This window comes from Balaenoptera musculus, chromosome 15 (assembly GCF_009873245.2).
Source record: "Balaenoptera musculus isolate JJ_BM4_2016_0621 chromosome 15, mBalMus1.pri.v3, whole genome shotgun sequence".
Taxonomy (NCBI): Eukaryota; Metazoa; Chordata; class Mammalia; order Artiodactyla; family Balaenopteridae; genus Balaenoptera; species Balaenoptera musculus.
The window spans coordinates 50,332,008-50,349,185 of record NC_045799.1 but is presented as its reverse complement, the minus strand read 5'-3'; the positions used below and the strand labels follow the sequence as shown (position 1 = coordinate 50,349,185).

The 17,178-nt window shown below is 64.6% G+C and overlaps 2 protein-coding genes across 4 annotated transcripts; one reads left to right on the top strand and one right to left on the bottom strand.

Annotated features, from left to right (window-relative positions):
• Positions 1-10: 10 nt before the first annotated feature.
• TSR3 (TSR3 ribosome maturation factor) lies at positions 11-2,615 on the top strand. The gene is made up of 6 exons (XM_036824502.1): positions 11-196; positions 297-516; positions 875-1,068; positions 1,553-1,729; positions 1,903-1,966; positions 2,244-2,615. Exons 1-6 carry the CDS (start codon positions 85-87, stop codon positions 2,401-2,403), a joined length of 927 nt encoding a protein of 308 aa, XP_036680397.1. The 5' UTR covers positions 11-84; the 3' UTR covers positions 2,404-2,615.
• BAIAP3 (BAI1 associated protein 3) lies at positions 2,401-16,644 on the bottom strand. 3 transcript variants are annotated; one of them, XR_005016364.1, is made up of 35 exons: positions 16,541-16,644; positions 12,314-12,454; positions 11,973-12,060; positions 11,740-11,820; positions 11,311-11,418; positions 10,753-10,812; positions 10,555-10,621; positions 10,251-10,446; positions 9,958-10,002; positions 9,752-9,829; positions 9,538-9,640; positions 9,119-9,226; positions 8,931-9,026; positions 8,696-8,799; positions 8,337-8,457; positions 7,727-7,851; positions 7,543-7,633; positions 7,345-7,401; positions 7,137-7,234; positions 6,982-7,033; positions 6,763-6,893; positions 6,488-6,611; positions 6,266-6,409; positions 6,081-6,173; positions 5,785-5,976; positions 5,637-5,705; positions 5,460-5,539; positions 5,283-5,391; positions 4,795-4,866; positions 4,570-4,650; positions 4,365-4,485; positions 4,158-4,281; positions 3,871-4,076; positions 3,360-3,753; positions 2,401-2,651 (listed from the first exon to the last, which is right to left on the bottom strand). XR_005016364.1 is itself a non-coding variant. In XM_036824491.1 (34 exons), exons 2-34 carry the CDS (start codon positions 12,442-12,444, stop codon positions 3,650-3,652), a joined length of 3,459 nt encoding a protein of 1,152 aa, XP_036680386.1. In that variant the 5' UTR covers positions 12,445-12,454; positions 16,541-16,644; the 3' UTR covers positions 2,401-3,649. The 3 variants fall into 3 exon arrangements, 2 of the variants coding, with proteins under 2 accessions (XP_036680386.1, XP_036680387.1); XM_036824491.1 differs by having other exon boundaries at positions 2,401-3,753; XM_036824492.1 differs by having other exon boundaries at positions 2,401-3,753; positions 7,727-7,848.
• Positions 16,645-17,178: the final 534 nt, after the last annotated feature.

The following is a 17,178-nucleotide window of genomic DNA, read 5'->3' as shown; positions in this document are numbered from 1 at the left end:
TGGCGTCCGGCTCCTGCGCAGAGGCGCGTCTCGGCTGCCTGAGAAGTTGGGAGTGGGCGGGACTCTCGGTCCCTGCTCCCAGCCATGGGCCGCCGCAGGGCAGTGCGTGGGCCGCGGGCCGAAGGTGGCCGCACTCGGCGCCCCGCGGGCCGCTCTCTGGAGGCTTTCGCCGAGGAGGTGGGCGCCGCGCTGCGCGGTGAGTGGGGCGTGATCCGGAGCGGGGGCGGGGGTCGGAGGCCCAGGGTCGGGTCGCGGAGCCGCGGCTGAGGCCGGGTCCCCTTCTGTGCCCGGTGTAGCGTCCGTGGAGCCAGAGGCGGCCGAGGACGAGGGCGTCCCGGGCCCTGCACAGCTGCCCTGCGCTCTGGCCATGTGGGAGCTGGGCCACTGCGACCCCCGGCGCTGCACCGGCCGCAAGCTGGCGCGCCTGGGACTGGTGCGCTGCCTACGTCTGGGCCACAGGTTCGGCGGCCTCGTGCTCAGCCCCGTGGGCTCCCAGTACGTGTCCCCCGCAGACAGGTAGGCGGGAGAGGACAGGGTGTAGGGGTGGGGAGGGCGGGGTGCCTCCTGGGACTCTTTTCTTAATGAGTCCCCTACTCTGGCGCATCCTTCTTTTCAGCGCTCACCTGTTTGCACTGATCTGTCTAGTTTGCCCCCATTACCTAGGGCAGAGTCCAGGATGCAGCAGGTTTCAATAAACGTTTGTTGAGTGAATAAATGAGCTTTATCGAGGAACACCTCCCCCCCCAGCTGCCTCAAAAGCTTGGCCCATGAGAGTCCTTGGGGGTCACTGGGATGGGGAAATGATGCCCCTGAATCCCCAGTGGGGCCAGCACCAAGTTGACCCCAGAACCAAGCCCTACGCTGCTCCTGGCAGACAGTTGGTGGCACGGTCCGGGGTCGCCGTCATCGACTGCTCCTGGGCCAGACTGGATGAGACTCCGTTTGGGAAGATGCGAGGGAGCCACTTGCGGATCCTGCCCCACCTGGTGGCTGCCAACCCTGTGAACTATGGCCGGCCTTGCAGGCTCTCCTGCGTGGAGGCCTTCGCTGCTACCTTCTGCATCCTGGGTGAGTGTCGGGGCCTGGCAGCCTGGAGTCTGGCTGTGCTCCCAGCAGTGTGTTTTTTGCTGCAAGTCCCAGGAGGAGCATGACCATGTACGGGAAGGTGGCCAGGGTTTCATCCTAACTCCCACTTAAGTCCTCGCCATGCCGGGTTGAGGTGGAGGCAAAACACATCGCTGGCCTACAAGCACTCGTATTTGGCCCTCGTTGTCAGGGCACCACCGCCCTGAGAGTCCTTTGTTACCACAGCTCACCCCCAGAGACCTTATGGTCCACATGGAGGCCCAGGTGGGTGGCCCTGTGAGACTCCCTGTGGGGAGAGGGACTTAATGGGCTACTGAGGCAGAGGCTGGTGAGTGGGCATGGGCTGTCTGGACCGTGGGAAAGTGTCAGCGGGACTTTTAGTTCCTGGGACAGAAGGAACCAGCTCCAAGGGTAACAGGAGAGGGATTGTCCACATCCTTGGAATTCCTGTTTCCTGCACCAACAGGTTTTTCAGACCTTGCTGTCATTTTGCTACGGAAGTTCAAGTGGGGCAAGGGCTTCCTAGACCTGAACCGCCAGCTCCTGGACAAGTATGCAGCCTGCAGTGGCCCAGAGGAGGTGCTGCAGGCAGAGCAGGAGTTCCTGGCCCACACCAAGGAGCCTGAGGAAGAGGAGGAAATCGGTGAGGCCTGGCACAGACACAAGCCCCCTGGGTGGGAGCCAGCACCTTCCAGGCCTGCCACCTCCTTTGAGAAGCCTGGGGGTTGGGGGGAGCGTTCCTGCCACAGCTGTGGGACGTTTGGTTCTGCTCCAGGCTCACCTACAGGTCGCTTTCTCTTTGATTCCTCGATTCAGATCCCTTTGATGTGGATTCAGGGCGAGAGTTTGCAAACCCCAACAGGCCCGTGTCTGGCCCCCGGTAGGTCCTTGGGCTTCCCAAGTTTCATGACAGCTCAGACCCAGGGCTCCCCTCCGCCTCTGGCCTCAGCCACTCCTGCTGCAGGGTGGGGTGGTGTCCTAAACAACACCAGGATGCCTTTCCGAGTGCGGAGAAGGGAAGGTGGATGTCCTGATGGAGAGATTTCAGTTTTGAGAGGACAGGGAATAGGAATCTGTCCTCAGCTTGGGGGCTTTGGTGAGTGAGTGGGGACGGGTGTTACCTCAGACTGGCCAGTGAACGCACCCCTCCCTCCCAGGCTGCCCAGAGACAGGGCTGACAGTGACACCGAGGAGGAGTCTGAGGAACTTGGGCCTGACCCCGAGGATGGGGGAGGCAGCAGCAGCAGCCCTGAAGAGACGGAGGCCAGGGTCCCCACAGAGATTTGGAAAGGAATCAAGAAACGGCAGAGAGACTGAAAGTTGCAGACATGTATATTTTACAAGGCGGAGTGACGAGGACATCTAGAGATGGCAGTGGAACTTGCGGGAACACACACAGGCCTGGTGGCCTCAGCCCCTGCAGCTGCCAGCAGGACTGGACTCTGTCTGGGTTTTCTCCCTGTGCTTCTAACCCGGCCTTGCTCTGGGTCCTGCCTCAGAGCCCTCCCAATGAAGCTGCAAGCCAAGGAGATCCCTGTGTGAGCCTCTGCTTCTCTGCGCTTGGCCTGTGGGTTTGGGGGGACCCTCAGCCTCTAGTGAGGCAGACCCTGCCTAGAAGAGTCTGGGGTGTGGGGATGGGGCTGCGGGGTAGGTCTTGTGTGGGCACCCGTGCGTTCGTGAAAAGAAACGCCAGATAGCTGGCCAGTTGGCATGGAGCCCCTTACACTGACCAGCCTTGAGTGACATCCTCAGCCAGAGACCCTGGGCCTGTCAGCTGGGTGGGGACTGGAGACCTGTGCAGCTCTCAGGCAAACCACCCTCCACATGCCTTCTGGGGTGGAGGGTCCCTGGAGAAGGATGGGGACACTGCACATGTTCACCCTCTCCCTCCAAAGCCTGGATTGTCCAGACTCAAAACGCAGACCTTCCTGCCTCTTCACCTAGTGAGGCCTTGCCCCAGCCCTGGAGAGACGAGGACAGAACCTCCTTTAGGACAGGGCTCTCCTGTGTAGCACTGGTGACATTTAGGAGTGAACCATTCTTTGTTGGGGGGGGGGAGGGTTCATGGCAGGATGTCAAGCCTGGTCTCTACCCACTGGTGCCAATAGCACAGCCTTCACCCACTCCCCAAATGTGACTGACTACCAAAAATGTCTCCAGGCAGCACCTAATGTCCCCTGGGGGGCAAGGCTGCCCCACTGAGAGCCCTGCTTTTAAGACCAGCGCCTTCCTGCCCTGTGGCTCTGGAACCTGAGGCAAGGCGGGAAGCTCACCTGGCGGCCAGGCCTGTTCTCTCTGCTCCAGGGTTTGGGGGGCAGCTGCTGGCCAGGCCTCGCCCAGTTGGCCATCCAGATCCAGTGGGGTGGGGTTTACTGGGCACAGGGGGTTCACAGCACACACCACAGAGACACGGCCAGGGCAAAAGGGAGCCCAGGGAATCCAGCCACAGCAAGCACACCATGAAGCAGGGGAAGGGGCACCACGATCCCGGCTGCACAAAGCTGACCACGGCGAGAGAACAACACGGGGACTTGGGGAGGGCCTGGCTGGCCGCCGCAGGGGCTCAGGGGTCCGCCTCCATGTACTTCTCCAGCTCCTTGAGTCTCTTGACAAACTCCTGCGCCTCCTTGTTGTTGCGGCCCTCCAGCATCCTAAGCGCCGATCTCACTGCGGGCGGGTGGAGAGGGGACGGGACGGGGCCGGGCCAGCGTCAGCCCCGGCTGGCCCCGCCCTCAACCCCGCCCCCGCCCCGCCCCGCCCCGCCCCGCCCCGCCCCTCACTCACCCTGGGCTCTGGGCCGGCGCAGGTGCAGGGTGACCGGCTGCCCGGCCCTCGCGCTCCCTCCCACCTGGGGCCTCGCGACGCCGCCAATGCTGCCCAGGCCCAGGGCTGCCTCCCCCGCGAAGTCGTTGGTGGACAGCCAATCGTGGTCCATGACGGTGAACAGCACGCAGGCGCCCCGGCGGCGGCAGGCCTCTGCGGGCACGGAGCTGGGGGCGGGGGAGGCGGGTGGTGGTCACCTGGAACCCTGCTCCCGGCTCCTGACGGGCAGGGCAGGGAAGGACACTCACAAGTAGAAGAGCTCGTCGTACACGGGGTGCAGCGTTCGGCTCTTGACCTGGGTCCTCTGACTGCGGACCAGAGGGAAAAGGTGCGGCGGGCCCAGCTCCACGATCACAAAGGGGTCGCTCAGGCCTAGGGACACGGCTGTGAGCGGACCACGCCGCCGTCCCCGCCAGCCCCGCCTCGCCCCGCCCCGCCGCACCCCTCCCCCGCACCGTTGGCGTCCAGGGGAAGCAGGTCGGCGGCGTGCAGCACCTCCACCGCCAGCCGCTGTTCGGCTGCCTCGTAGTGGCAGCGGACGCTCAGGCGCCCAAACCGGTTGTGCTCCAGGGACCTCTGCGGAAAGGCCAGGGGGCCGATGAGCCGGAGCCCGGGGACTCCCGGAGGCGGGGCCTCGTGCCCGCACCTGGGCCGCACTACCTGCTTGAGCTTGTCCAAGTAGTACTGCTCGATGCACTCCCGGGTGGAGCACTGGTGCAGGCGCAGCTCCTCCTCCAGCCTCTGCAGGAAGGAGGAGGCCCCTGGTGATGCCGGCAGCTCCTCACGGCCCCATTTCACGTGTGGGGCGTGGATGAACTCAAACTTGGGTCTCTGGTGTCCGCCCCTCCCCCTTCCTCTGTCAGAGGCCCCAGGGCCAAACTTCACCTTGTAGCTTCCGTCCCTCAGGCTCTCCAGGGGTAAACCCTGGCCCTCAGCGTGGAAAAAATTGACCAGGGCCTGCGGCAGGGCAAGAAGGGAGAGATATCAGGGGCGAGGTGGGTGCTGGGGACCAAGAGTGGAGACAAATGGAGCCTTGAGCAGCACCCAGCTCGGGCTCTCGGGAGCCCAGGGCAGAGCCACTCACACCTGGGGCGCATCAGAAGCCCCCAGGAAGCTTGGGAAAATGTCAGTGCCTGAGGCCAGATAGCTGTCTTAACAGGTGGCCCAGGTGCTTCTGACACAGGTAGGCTGGGGGAAGGAGATGCTGCCCTGGTGGGTTCCCAGAGGAGGGGTGTCCAGGGAAGGCCTGGCGTCCCAGCAGGGTGCAGCAGGGCAGCTGGGAAGGGTCAGCAGGCTTGTCGCCCTGGGCCTGGGGTTGGGGGGAGCCAGGAACTGGGAGCTGCAGCAGAAAGGGCTCTTCCACATGGCCCTACCTCCAGCGTGAAGTGGAAGCGCCCATAGAAGTCGGCAGACACGTCACGGTTTGCGCCCAGAGCCTGCAGAATAGCCTGTAGCAGCAGCTCCCAGAGGGCCTCCAGCACCCTGTAGGGACACTCGGCATCTGTGACTGGACACTGGGCCAGCCCTGCTCCACCTGCCTGGGACCATACCTGCTCAGGTTCTCCTTCACTAGTGAGGCGTTCAGCAGAGCCAGCTTCTCATCCAGGTACTTCAGGAGCGGGGCCATGGCCTGCAGGCAGGGTCCTCAGGCTGGGACTGAGCCTGGGCCCCCACCCCACACACACATTCCCCACCATGCCCAAGCCCTCACCTGGCCGGGCACTCACCTCCTCGTTCTGGATGGAGTCAGGTGAGAGGCTGATGTGCTGCACGTACTTCCTGATGTCACCCACCATCTGCGGGAGGACGGCGTTCAGCACCAAGTTGGGGTGCAGGGAGGGGGCAGCCAGGTCCCGCCCCACCATCCCTGCCCACCTTGGAGGTCAGGTGTGCCGTCACGGTTCGGGCCTCCCGCTGCAGGTCCTCATCCAGGGCCTGCATGCAGCTGAGCAGGGGGCGCGGGAGCACACCCTCGAGCCCTGGAGCCCCCTCCGGCCACACCAGGCCACGCAGCGCCTGGTCAGCAGCCTTGCGCAGGAGCTCCACGTCGTTGAGGACCACGCAGAGCTGGGGAGGTGTGCCGGACATGTGTGGGTTGGCAATCGGGTGGTGGCCCCACCGCACCTCCTCCTCCCCCCAACTGGACCCTCCCCGCCCGCCTGTCGGCTCACTGGCTCGCTCACTGCCTCGCCCGCTGCCCCAGGCTGAGTGTCCACCTTCTTCCGCAGCAGCTCTGTGTAGAAGAGGGCAGCTTCACACAGGTCCTGGGGTGGAAGATGGGGGCTCAGGAGCTGTGGGCCATGTCCCCTGGCCCTGTTGCCCCTCCAGACCCCGATCTCCTCTCGGGAGTCCCCACCTGGCTGAGCTGGGTGCCCAGCCCCTGGGCCTGGGCAGGGTCTGGCCATGCCAGGCGGGCCCACAGCTCCTGCATGTGGCTGAAGCAGAGGCTTGCAGTGGCTGCGGAGCTGCTGTGCTTGGAGGAGGAATCCATGGGCTCCAGCTAGGAAGCAGGAGGAAGCCTTGGTTGTGAGGGTGCCCCGGATGAGCCCAGCACCCTCAGGCCTGGGTGCTCACTCACTGTGTCCACATCCACGGCTCCCTGAAGCCTCCACTTGGCTTGGTCCCGCAACACCTGCAGCCAAAGCTTCACAGCGGGCAGGAACGGGGCATGGATGCCAGCCAGGGCAAGGGAGCGGCTGTCCCTGCAGCAGAAGGCCAGTCAGAGCTCGCCCCAACTCAGACACCTTGAGCCAACATGTCCCAGGTTCCTAGCCTAAGGAGGCCCGGGGGAGAATCTCTTGCACAGAGCCCTCCAAGAGGAGACTGGAGGACAGGTGGGGGCAGGGCACCCACCGGCCTGGGATGCTGCTCCAGAAGCGCTGGATGTCTGCCAGGGTCAGGTAGAGCTCAAAAAGCCCTGAGGCCACCTCGAGGGTCATCTTAGGGCTCAGCTCCTCCGTCAGCACCCACGCCTCTTCCGCCACCTGCCCAGGAGGGTGGAGTCAGACTGCCAACAACAGGAAACCCAGGCCCCTTCCCAGCCAGGGGGCTCTCCCCAGGCCGCCTCCTCACCAGACGCTCCAGCTGCCGAAAGGTGAGGGTGAAGAAGTCGATCTTGATGATGCTGCAAAGGACACACCTCAGACATCTGCTCTCCCTGCTCCCCAGCCCAGCAGCAGCACTTGAGGGGCTGGGTGCAGGGGCAGCAGGGAGAGCGCTGGCCCCACCTGTGGAAGAGGCTGGCGTAGATGCCATAGCAGGACTGCAGGTCCTCGTAGACAGCGTCAGCCAGCTTGACCAGCCCTGCAAGGCGCTGTGGCCCCGGCTGCAAGGAAGCCCAGCACACTGACCTTCTGGCCTGCACCCACATGCTGCCCCCCTCCCCTTCCCTGAGCCACACCTGCTTCCCCTGACCCATGCCCCCCTGAGTCACACCTGCTCACGAGGACTCTGGGAGTTCAGGAGCTTGTCGAACCATTCACGGTTGCCTCTCTGCAAGGGAAGCCACCGAGGCAGAATGGTGGGTGGGAGGGAAGAAGGACAACAAAGTGTGTGTGGTACAGCAGGTCCAGGTGGGGGCAGGGGCACGGGCAGGGCCGGAGCAGTTAGCCCAGACCAAGCTACCAGACACACCTTCAGGGCAGCAGCAATGTCCATGTTTAGCTCCGTCTCGAAGGGGCAGATCTCAAAGGAAGGCTGGAAGAGCTGCAGCTTGCCAAGACACCTGGGCGACCCGTCACCCGCTGACTGGGGGTGCCCCACCCAGTCCCCTACCCCTACCCACACCCCCACCCCTCGTGCCAGCGGCTGCACCCACTTCAACAGCAGCTCCAGGCGGTAGACGGCTGTGCTGTTGGTGGCAGGGAAGTAGTCTCGGAGCTGGCGCAGCAGCCGAAGTCCAAACTCAGAGAAGGCGGAGAAGCTGTCTGCCAGTCCCTCCTCCTGGGGGACAGGGCCCTTAAGAACTGACTCCTGAGTGCCCGCTCCACGGCAGAACCAGCCAGTCTACAAGGCTCTGCCCTGAGGAGCACCCTCCCTACCACCACCTCCAACCCCACTGGCCTTGCAGTGATGACCTCTCCAGCCCCTGCCTCCGCAGCTCCCCCTGGAGGCACAGACGCCCTCAGGGTCTTTGCACTACCAGCTGTGCCTCCTGCGAGCTGGCCCACTCCCTCTGTTGCTCGCGGGGCTGAAGCGGCACGGCCTCCCTCCCTCGGGACTCCATCAAGGTATCGCACACCCGATCCTGGGACCGCACAGCACGTGCTCTCTCCCAGGTCCCGCAATTTGTCCGTTTGTTTTTAACCACCTACCGCACCCGCAGGCTGTGCACCCCACCAGGGCAGGACTCTGGCCGTCCCTGCCTGCCCCAGCCTGAGCAACTCCACAGCACACCCCCCAGGAACAGCATTTTCAGCCGAGCCCACCTGCTCCTGGGGCAGCGAGGCTGCCTCCTCCCAGTGTGCCTGCATATCTTCTAGCAGCCCCAGCAGGTAGCCGTAGTCCAGGGTGCGAGTCTGATGGTGGCGGCTGCTGACCTGCCAGTGCCTGCGGGGCCCCAGCCCAGGGTCAGGGCAGCGGCCTGGGGGCCGGGACCGGGAGGAAACCGGCGCCCCTCCAACTCACAGCACAGCCCCTTTCCGGGCCCCGCCCCCCAGTGCCCCGCCCCTCGCGACACGGCCCCGCCCATGTACTTGCAGTTTCGCCCGCCGAGGCTCTGCCCCTCCCGCCGCCCTTCCGCCGCGTCGGGGCCCTGCCCTCTTGCGGCGCGGCCTCGCCCACTCACAGCACAGCCAGCTGCAGCGCCGACAGGTTGCTCTGCGCGCCGTGCAGGCAGAGCACGGTGGCCGCAGGCCCGCTGAGCTCACCGCGCCAGCTGCTCGAGTTGGGCTGGGGGACGGGCCGGGCGTGGGTGGAGGCGGGAGACCCCCATCCCCTCTCGGCCCCCAGGTCCCCGGCCTCCCCCTCTCGCCCTCCCCACGCCGCGCCTGGCTGCCCCGGGGGCCCGAGGGCGGCGCTACCTCCTCGGCTCGGTGCTCGAACTGCAGCAGACGGCTGAGCAGCAGCAGGTAGGACAGGAAGCCCGAGCGCCCGCGCTGGCTCATGCTCGTGTCCCTCTGGAACGCAGGGCCCGCCGGTCACCAGCCCTGCCCAAGCCCATGGGCTGGGGCGCAGGGCCGCAGGGCGGGGGTCCCCCTTGGCTTCCCACCTGTGTGGTGATCAGCTTGAGGACCAGCTGGCAGTCCCCCTGCACGCGGGAGGCGCTGGAGCGCGGTTCCAGTTTGAACCAGCGGTCCTCACCAGCCACGGGCACCTCCTGGGGAAATGGGGTTCAGATTGGCGATTCTGCCTCCCTCTTCCTCCCGCACAGACTGTCTGCAGGACCGTGGGGAGAAAACAGGCCTCCGCTTCCCACTGAACATGGGTAACCAGCACAGGGAGCGCTTAGGGGTGCCTGGACCCCTGGAGGCTGTCCCTCCCCCACTCCTCCCAGCATGGTGCCCCCCCAGCCCCAGAAAGATGGGAGACTGTTGGGGGAATCACAGGACATAGCCAGCAGCAGTATCGCAGGAAGGCGGGGCACCCATGAGCAGGTGTTCCATGAGTGACGCCCCGACACCCACTCACCCGGATGGGTATGTTGAGGCACCCCAGGAAGTCATCGGTGTGGTCCTCCGTGGGCCCTGCTGTCCCATTTGCGCGGGCAGACTTGACAATCTGTTTGAAATACCTGGGAGCAGTAGGGTGAGCGTCACACCTGTGGTCCCTGAGGAGCCACCACCTTCTGGCCCCCGTGGCCGAGCTGTGAGTGTCAGGGGCACAAGGGTCCCACCTGCCATACCTGCTCATGCCCTTTAGGCCAATGACTTCATTCAGCTTCCTGCACGCTTCCACCAGGGACACGTCATCATCATGATCCCTAAGGGTGGGGCGAGGTGGGGGTACCTGGCTGGTCTGGAGCCCAGCCTGGCCCTGACTGCCCCCTCCCGCTCTCCCCAGACCAGAGGCGCCCACATCCCCTGCCCTGCAGGGCACAGGGGCCTATACCAGATGTCCAGGTGCAGCTGGTCGGTGCTGACATCCTCAATCTCACTATAAGGAGAACAGAGAGATACCCTTTAGGGTCCAGGTGATCCTCTGCCCGGAGCTGGGGCAGGGACCATTTCTGAGCCTCAGTCTCCTCGTCTGGAAAATGGGCATAGGACCAGCCCCTCAGTTCCCTGGGGCAGGCACTGAGACCACATACAGGCACAGCTGCCACATGCAACCCCAGGATCAGCCTGGCACTGCAGCAGACCCTGCCCAACCACCCTGCCACCCAGCTGGACGAGGGGCCTTACAAGAGGAAGTGCTCCTTCCACACAGGGTTCAGGGTGCTGCTCTTGACCTCGGTGACCTGGATGCACTTGGCCGGCAGTGGGCCACCACGCTTGCTGCCCTTGCGGAAGCTGAAGCGCTGCTCCTTGTGTGGGCCCGGCTCCCTCAGGGTGCCTGAGGCCGGCAGGATGCCCAGCATGCAGTACGGGTCACTGAAACCTGGGACACGGCAGGTGCCTCAGCCCCTGACCCCTGACCCCAGGCCCCCCCGTGACCCCCACACCTGAGCTAGCCAACGTCCCGGCTGAGCTAGCCAACCCCACTCACCGTTGGGGTCTTTGGCCAGCAGGTTCTTGGCACGCATGACGGAGACTTTCAGGGCATATGTGGGAGCCTGTGGGTGGGTGGGGGTGTGAGGGCCTCTCGGGGCTCAGCATGGACCCAGCCCTGTGCCCCCTCCACCCCAAGCCCCTGCACACGAGCACTGCGCTGGTCAGCGTCTGCCCAGGTGGGCGGCAGCCTCACCTTGGCCTTCTTCACACGCTCCATGGCCTCAGCATGTTCCTCGGGGCTGGTGCCGAACACCTGCACAGGGTGGACAGGTGTGAGGGCCCAGGTACCGCTGAAGCAGGGCTGACTATCGTCCTGGGGGCCTCACGGGGTTGGGGGAGCACACACAGGTGAAGAATAAAGGTGTCTGTCCATCTGTTGGTTTGTCCTTTCTACTTTTTTCTGTGTGTCTGTCTGTCCATTCTTCTTTGTATGTCCTGTATCTGTCTGTCTACCTGTCACTTCGTGTGTTCTTTATATCTGTCTCTGTGTTCATCTGTCTGTCTTTGTGTTCTTCTGTTTGAATGTGTCTGTGGGTCTGTCCATCACTCCATCTTTCTGGGTATGCCTGTCAGCCTATTTGTGTCTGCCTGTGCGTGTGTGTGTGTGTGTGTGTGTCTTGTGTACATGGGGCAAATCTGTGTGTGTTGTTCAGGTGATAGTGACATAAGCAGGTGGGGGAAAGTGTCTCAGTCCTCCCCAGAGATGGGGAGGGGCCAGGCCAGGACGGTGGGTGGGGCCAATGGGGCTCACCTGCTGCAGGTAGCTCAGTAGGACCTCCTGGTCATCCACCTGGTCGGGGCCCATGGTCCCTGCCCGGTAAAGGACTGTGTACAAGGCTTCCTCATAGAGCATCTCCACCTGCAGGTGGGGAGGGGAGCACATGCTGAGTCCCGGCCACCCTGTCCCTGTCTCTCCTCAGCCCCGGGCTCTGGCCACAGGGGATCTCAGGCTCCTTGAGTCCACCCTGTGTGCCCAGCCCCCAGCAGCTCCTCCCACTGGCAGAGCCCAAACCCTGCCTCTGTGCCTTTGCACCTAGCAGGCCCTCCACTGGGGGTCCCTCCTCACCCCTGACCTCTGCTCGCTTCCATGGGAAGGCCTGGCCCACCCACCCCAGACCCTAAGTCTGGCACACAGAGGTACTTACAGCCCCTCCTGGGGCCAGGACCCCTTCCCCCTTACCTCCTCTTGGGTCAGGGCTCTAAGGCCACGGCTGGGGTCCACGGGCTCTGTGGGGGCTGGGGAGCTACTGCGCAGGAGGACCTGTGAAGGGCACCGGGTGAGGGCCTCTGTGGCTCCCAGGGCCAGTGGGGTGGGGAATGCTCCAGGGAGGGAGGGAGTGGAGGGCGGAGGGGCAGGTGGGGAGGCCTGGCCCAGCGCCCCATGCCAGGCAGCAGTGCCCGTGCTATCCGCACCTCGGGGCACGGCAGGCCCTGTCTGCCTTCCCCCTTCTTCAGGATGAGGCGCATCTGGGCGAAGAACTCCACACCATCTCCGGGTTTCCTGCCAAGAAAGCCCAGACTCGGGGTCAGCAGACCCTCCCCGAAGCTACAGCTCACGGCACGTGCCGGCCCACACGACTCAAGGGTCTCTGCATGTCTGGGGGCGAGGTATGATGCCCTCCATGGCCTTGGGTTCAGAGCCTCCTGGGCTCCCCCCAGGGGCCATGCTGGGCAGCTGGTGTGTGAGGTCAGTGAAGGAAGGGGGGCCAGATCAGGTGACCATGACTGTGCAAAGCAGGCTGTGGGGCACCCACCAGGCCCCAGCCGCGGGCTCCTGAACTTCGGTGCTGCTGCTCGCCGGCTCCTCCTCAGTCCTCCGGCGGAAGGACGGGCACACCTGTACCTGCCTGAGCACGCTGCTCTTGATCTCCAGCAAGGTGGACATGGTGGGTGGCCTGCGGGCAGAGAGCACAGCCACGGCCTCCGGTCGGGCCACTTGTTCATTCACTGGCGTGGCCATACTGTCCCCAATGATCAAATCAGATGCCACCGTGAGCAATGACTGAGGTGTCCCCGTTACTCAGAGGTGCCCACTGTTGGGGTCATGGGCTCCAGCCCCTCCCAGGGCTGCAGACTTGCTCAGTCCAAGCCCTATCCCTTCCACAGGTTCTGGCCACCCAGACCAGAATGACTAGTACTGAGCTGGCTTCAGGGGATGCCCGGAGCCCATTCTTCACTCGACACAGAGGATCCCTCTCCGTCCCAGCGTGGTACCTGGGCTGCTCCAGTCAGGATGCTACATGGCGGCTCAGCTGCCATGGCAACATGGGCAATTGGAGCCGGACAGGAGAGTGAGCGGGGGCTGTGGCCCCACAACCCACACTTGCCAGAAGAGGAGTAGGCCCTGCTCTGGGGACACCTTCCTGTACAGGTGGCTAGGCCCTGGGATGCCCCTGAGGGGCAAGCAGCTCTCACTGCCAACTCCAGTTCCCCCGGCCTGACCAGCCTTTGCTGTTACACCCACACACGTCCTCCAGGGGTCTCAGTGTCCCCTGCAGACCCCGCTGGGAAGGGCAAGATGATAGCTAAGCCACCAAGGGCCCCTGAGCCTGCCTCTTCCACCGCATGGCCCGGCCCAGGCACCCACCTCTCCCCTGGGTCAGGCAACAACCTCCGGACCTGGGCCCCCTGGATCCCCAGGGTGGTCTTCTGTTTCCCCATTGAAAACCATCAGGGCAAAGTGAAGACCCTTTCCCGGGCCACCTCTGCCACTCGGTGCCACCCCTCGGGCTCCCTGCCCCAGGCTTGCCGGCCTCTTGTGCAGGACACACCGTGCTCCCCTTGGCCCACTTGGGGGCCTTCGCACTGTCTGGGTCCCCTCACTGTCCACTCTTGAGCCCCCCCACCGCCCCCGCAGGGCCAGGCACATCAGCCTGAGCCTGCCATTTTCATTTGACAAAATAGGAAATGGGGACCCAGCCAGATCCAACTCTACTTGCCCCGATCTCACGGGCACTTAGCAATGGGAGAGCCAGGTGAGACCCGCCCCTGCCCTGTGCGCCCGCTGCTCAGGGGCTGGGCCTGTGCTTGTGCAAGTCTCCGTTTACCAGCGCTGCCCCTTCCTGGACGCTTATGCTCTGCTGGGAGAGCCGGGGCCAGGCACGCCTGCCACCTTGTGGGTCCTAAACAGACTTTTTGAGCAAACCAGGTCTGTCTCTGGGTGGGCCCGGGCTGCCATCCCTGGTCTGCGACCCCCACCAGCTCTCAGCTCCTCGTCCTGCTCCCTGATCCTCTAACCCCGGACCTGTGGGGCCCAGGGGACACTGGGCTCAGAGGGTGTCATCTGGCCAGACATGAGAGCTGGGGACAGGGAAGGCAGGTGGCTCCCCCCACCATACCTGTCAGCGCCTGCCCCTGGGGGCCTCTACCCAAGATGGGGGCTCCGCAGCCTCTGCACGCACTTCCCGAAGCTGTCACCCTACAGCCAGCAGTGAGGTCCCAAGGGGGCTGGGCGTCACGGGCCCCCTTTTCCTCTCTAGCTGAGTGGAAGAGGCTGCTCCCCCCACAGCCCCCCAAAGCCAGGGAGCAGCCACTGCTTTAGCTGTTGCCAGGGCAACCGCCAGCTGCGTCTGCATGTGACAGGGGCTCCGGGGCTCACATTCCCAGAGATGAAGATGACGCAGGAGCCAAGTGGCCTGAGCTGCAGGGTGGGGGGCTTTCTCTGTGAGAACGAAATGTTCAAGGCAAGGCAGGCCACCTCCCCTGATAATCCTCAGACCAGCCCTGGAGAGGGGGTGCCACTCTGCTCCCCCACCTAGACGAGGAAACTGAGGCCCCGGGGTTAGGAACCCACCCAAGGCCACAGAGCCAGCAGGAGGCCCAGGATGGAGTCGAGGTCTCCCCAGCTCTGGTGTCTGAGCGCTAAGCTCTTGGCTCGGCTTGAGTCTCGGGGTCCATCCAGATGGGCTGGCCTTCCCCTGTGCTGCGCGGCCCCTCCCTGCTCCCTTCCTCAGCCCATTGCCAGGATGGGGCAATAGTGGCGTCTGGGTGCAGGGGTCCAGGAGAGATGGCTCATCCTGAGAGCCCAGAAATTCCCTTTGTTCCCCTGGAAACCCTGGGCCGCCTGAGCAGTGATGACCTCACTGCACCCAACAGCCTGGGAGCCAGCCAGCACCTCCCCCAGAGCTGCCTTTGACAGTGGGCATGTGGCCGACCCTCAGGAAGCAGTCACTAGCTGCAGGGGCCCTCAGTCTGTACAGGGCAGAGTGAGCTGGGTACAGGGCTGCAGGGGACCCCCCATCTGTCTGATGGGCCCCATGGGATTCCTTCCTGAGTTCTCCCTTTCTCGGTCCCAGGTCTGGCCGGCAGCTCAGAGCAGGACATGCCTGCACCCCTGCGCGTGCCTGGCCACCAGTTCCCATTTATCCAACGAACAAAGTGACGCGGGCCAAGGAGCTGAACGCCACACAGGCACTGGGCCCAGCTGAAAGTGACAGGCCCGCCATGTTCCCGGGCTGTGCCCAAGGCCCAGGGTTGAATGGGAAATGATAATTTGCAAAGTGGATGTCACTGTCCCATTTCACATCCCAGAGCTGGGGTGAGCTGCCCTGAGCCAGGCCTCGAGCCCAGGGCTCAAAGCCAAGCTGTCTCCTGCTAGCCCACTGGGGAGCCGGGGTGGCACTGAAGCAGGTAGGTCTGGGGCAGCTGAGCTGAACTGGAGGGCCAGCTCTCTCTCTAGTCAGAGTTCCCAGTGGCCAACTGGCCACCCTTGGAGTGAATAAACACCTTCAGGGCGCTGGGGCCTTCTTACTGAAATCAGTCCCTGGAGACTTAGGGGTCGGGGGTCCACTGATGCCGCCGTGGGCATGTATAAGGAGGGGGTGGCAGGATGTCTGGCCCCACCAGCTAGCTGTCCCTGCTGCCCTCTTGGTCTTCTCTTCCCAGCCCAGCCCCTACCTGACCCCCCTCACTCTTCCTATAGGATTTCCGGCTCCCACCTCTCCGTGTCCTCATTGACTCCGCACACAGTGCTCCCCTGCACACAGCACGGCTGCAGTGCCCCACTGCAAGTCACCTGGCGTGCCCATTACAAATATTAGGGTCTCATCCCCACTTAATCCCCAGGGATGGACCTAGGAATCTGTATTGTAACCAACTCTGTAGGTGGACCTAGAGCTCTGAAGCCTGAGACCAGCTGTAAAAGGCTAGCTAGATGCTTCTAGAATGAACGCATTTAAAATGAAATCCTCCGAGGTTCCCTCCCACTTGGCCAGGCCGGCCCCCTCTTACCTGTCTTCCCTCACCTGTTCACGCGGCGTTCCTCCCTCCCACTTCTCTCAGTGACATCCCCTCTCGCCCCTTCCTCCCGTCCCCCCTCTTCCCGAAGCTCCCTGTGAGAACCTCGGGCCCCCCAGTTCTGTCGGGGTGTTTCTCTCATTGGTGGGCGCTCGGTTCGGGGGCAGTTTGGAAACCTGGTGAGGGTGTATTTTTTTTGGACCCACCCAGACGTCTGGAGGGATTTGGGGAAAGCAAGGGGTCCTGCCAGGATCGGCAGGAGGGGGACGGAACTGGGCTCTAGGGGCGTCTTCCTCCCTGGAGGGTTGGCTGGGAAACCCCGCGGAGCGTCTCGGAGCGGGGTGGGGGGGGGGTCCTCGGCCCCGGCCCACCTGCGGCTTCCCCCGGGGATGGCGCGCCGGGTAGGAGCGGGGTCACCCTGCGCACCCCGGGAGCCGGCGGCGGACGGTGGTCCTGGAGTCCCGCGCCCCCCGCGGCAGGGAGGTCTGGTCCCCCCGCCCCTGCGCAGTGCGCACTCCGCTCCCGCCGGGTCCTGCTTCCGCGCTCCAAGGGCCGCAAGAGCAAGGGTCGCTCCTCCAAGCGCACGCCGGCCTCCGTCTCCCCGGGGCAGACGGCGCGTCTTCTCCACCTCCCGGGGCCCGGGGTGGCGGCGAGCGCGGCGCGGGAGCTGGACCGGCGGCTCTCCTGTACGTCGGCTGGGCGCCGGGCCGAGCTTCGACGGCCGGGCGGGAGCCCGCGGCACTCACCGTGGGCCGGGCGGCTGAGGAGTGGGGACAGTGCTCCTGCGGGCGCCGCGCTCGGCACCGGTTCCGCAGCTTTGGCTGCGCAACCGCTCGCAGCTGCCCGAGCAGACAACACAGCGCGGGCGCAGCGGCTGCAGGGGCCGGGGGCGGGGCCGGGCCTGCTCGCCCCGCCCCGCCCCGCCGCTCCGGGCCCGCTTCCGCCCCGCCCCCGCCTCCCTTGAGTCCCACCACCGCGACCCCGCCGCAAGGGGCGCCGGGCGAGGATCCCAGCGACCCCCGTGCTCTGCCGGACACCCCCTCCCCCAAGGGGCGGTGTTCGGGGCTGTCAGTCAACCCACAGGTGGGTGCCGTGCGGGAGCAGGATCTGCTCTGCGTCAGGACCCCCTCCTGGGGGCCCCAGGGAAGCCAGAGTCGCCGAAACGGAACAAGATATGCCCGGGTCCGCAGCGCAGACTTTTCTGGAAAGCCTGCGCAGTCATCTGCGAAGTCGCCCTACCAGCCCAGCGCTGTCCCCAACACAAACATGGAGCGGACCTTGGTCTGGGGCCTAATCGCTCTTCTTCTCAGAAGGGACAGTCCGCACCCGGGGCAAGGGGTTGCTGCAGGCACCAACCCGGGATGCCCACAACAATCCTGATCAC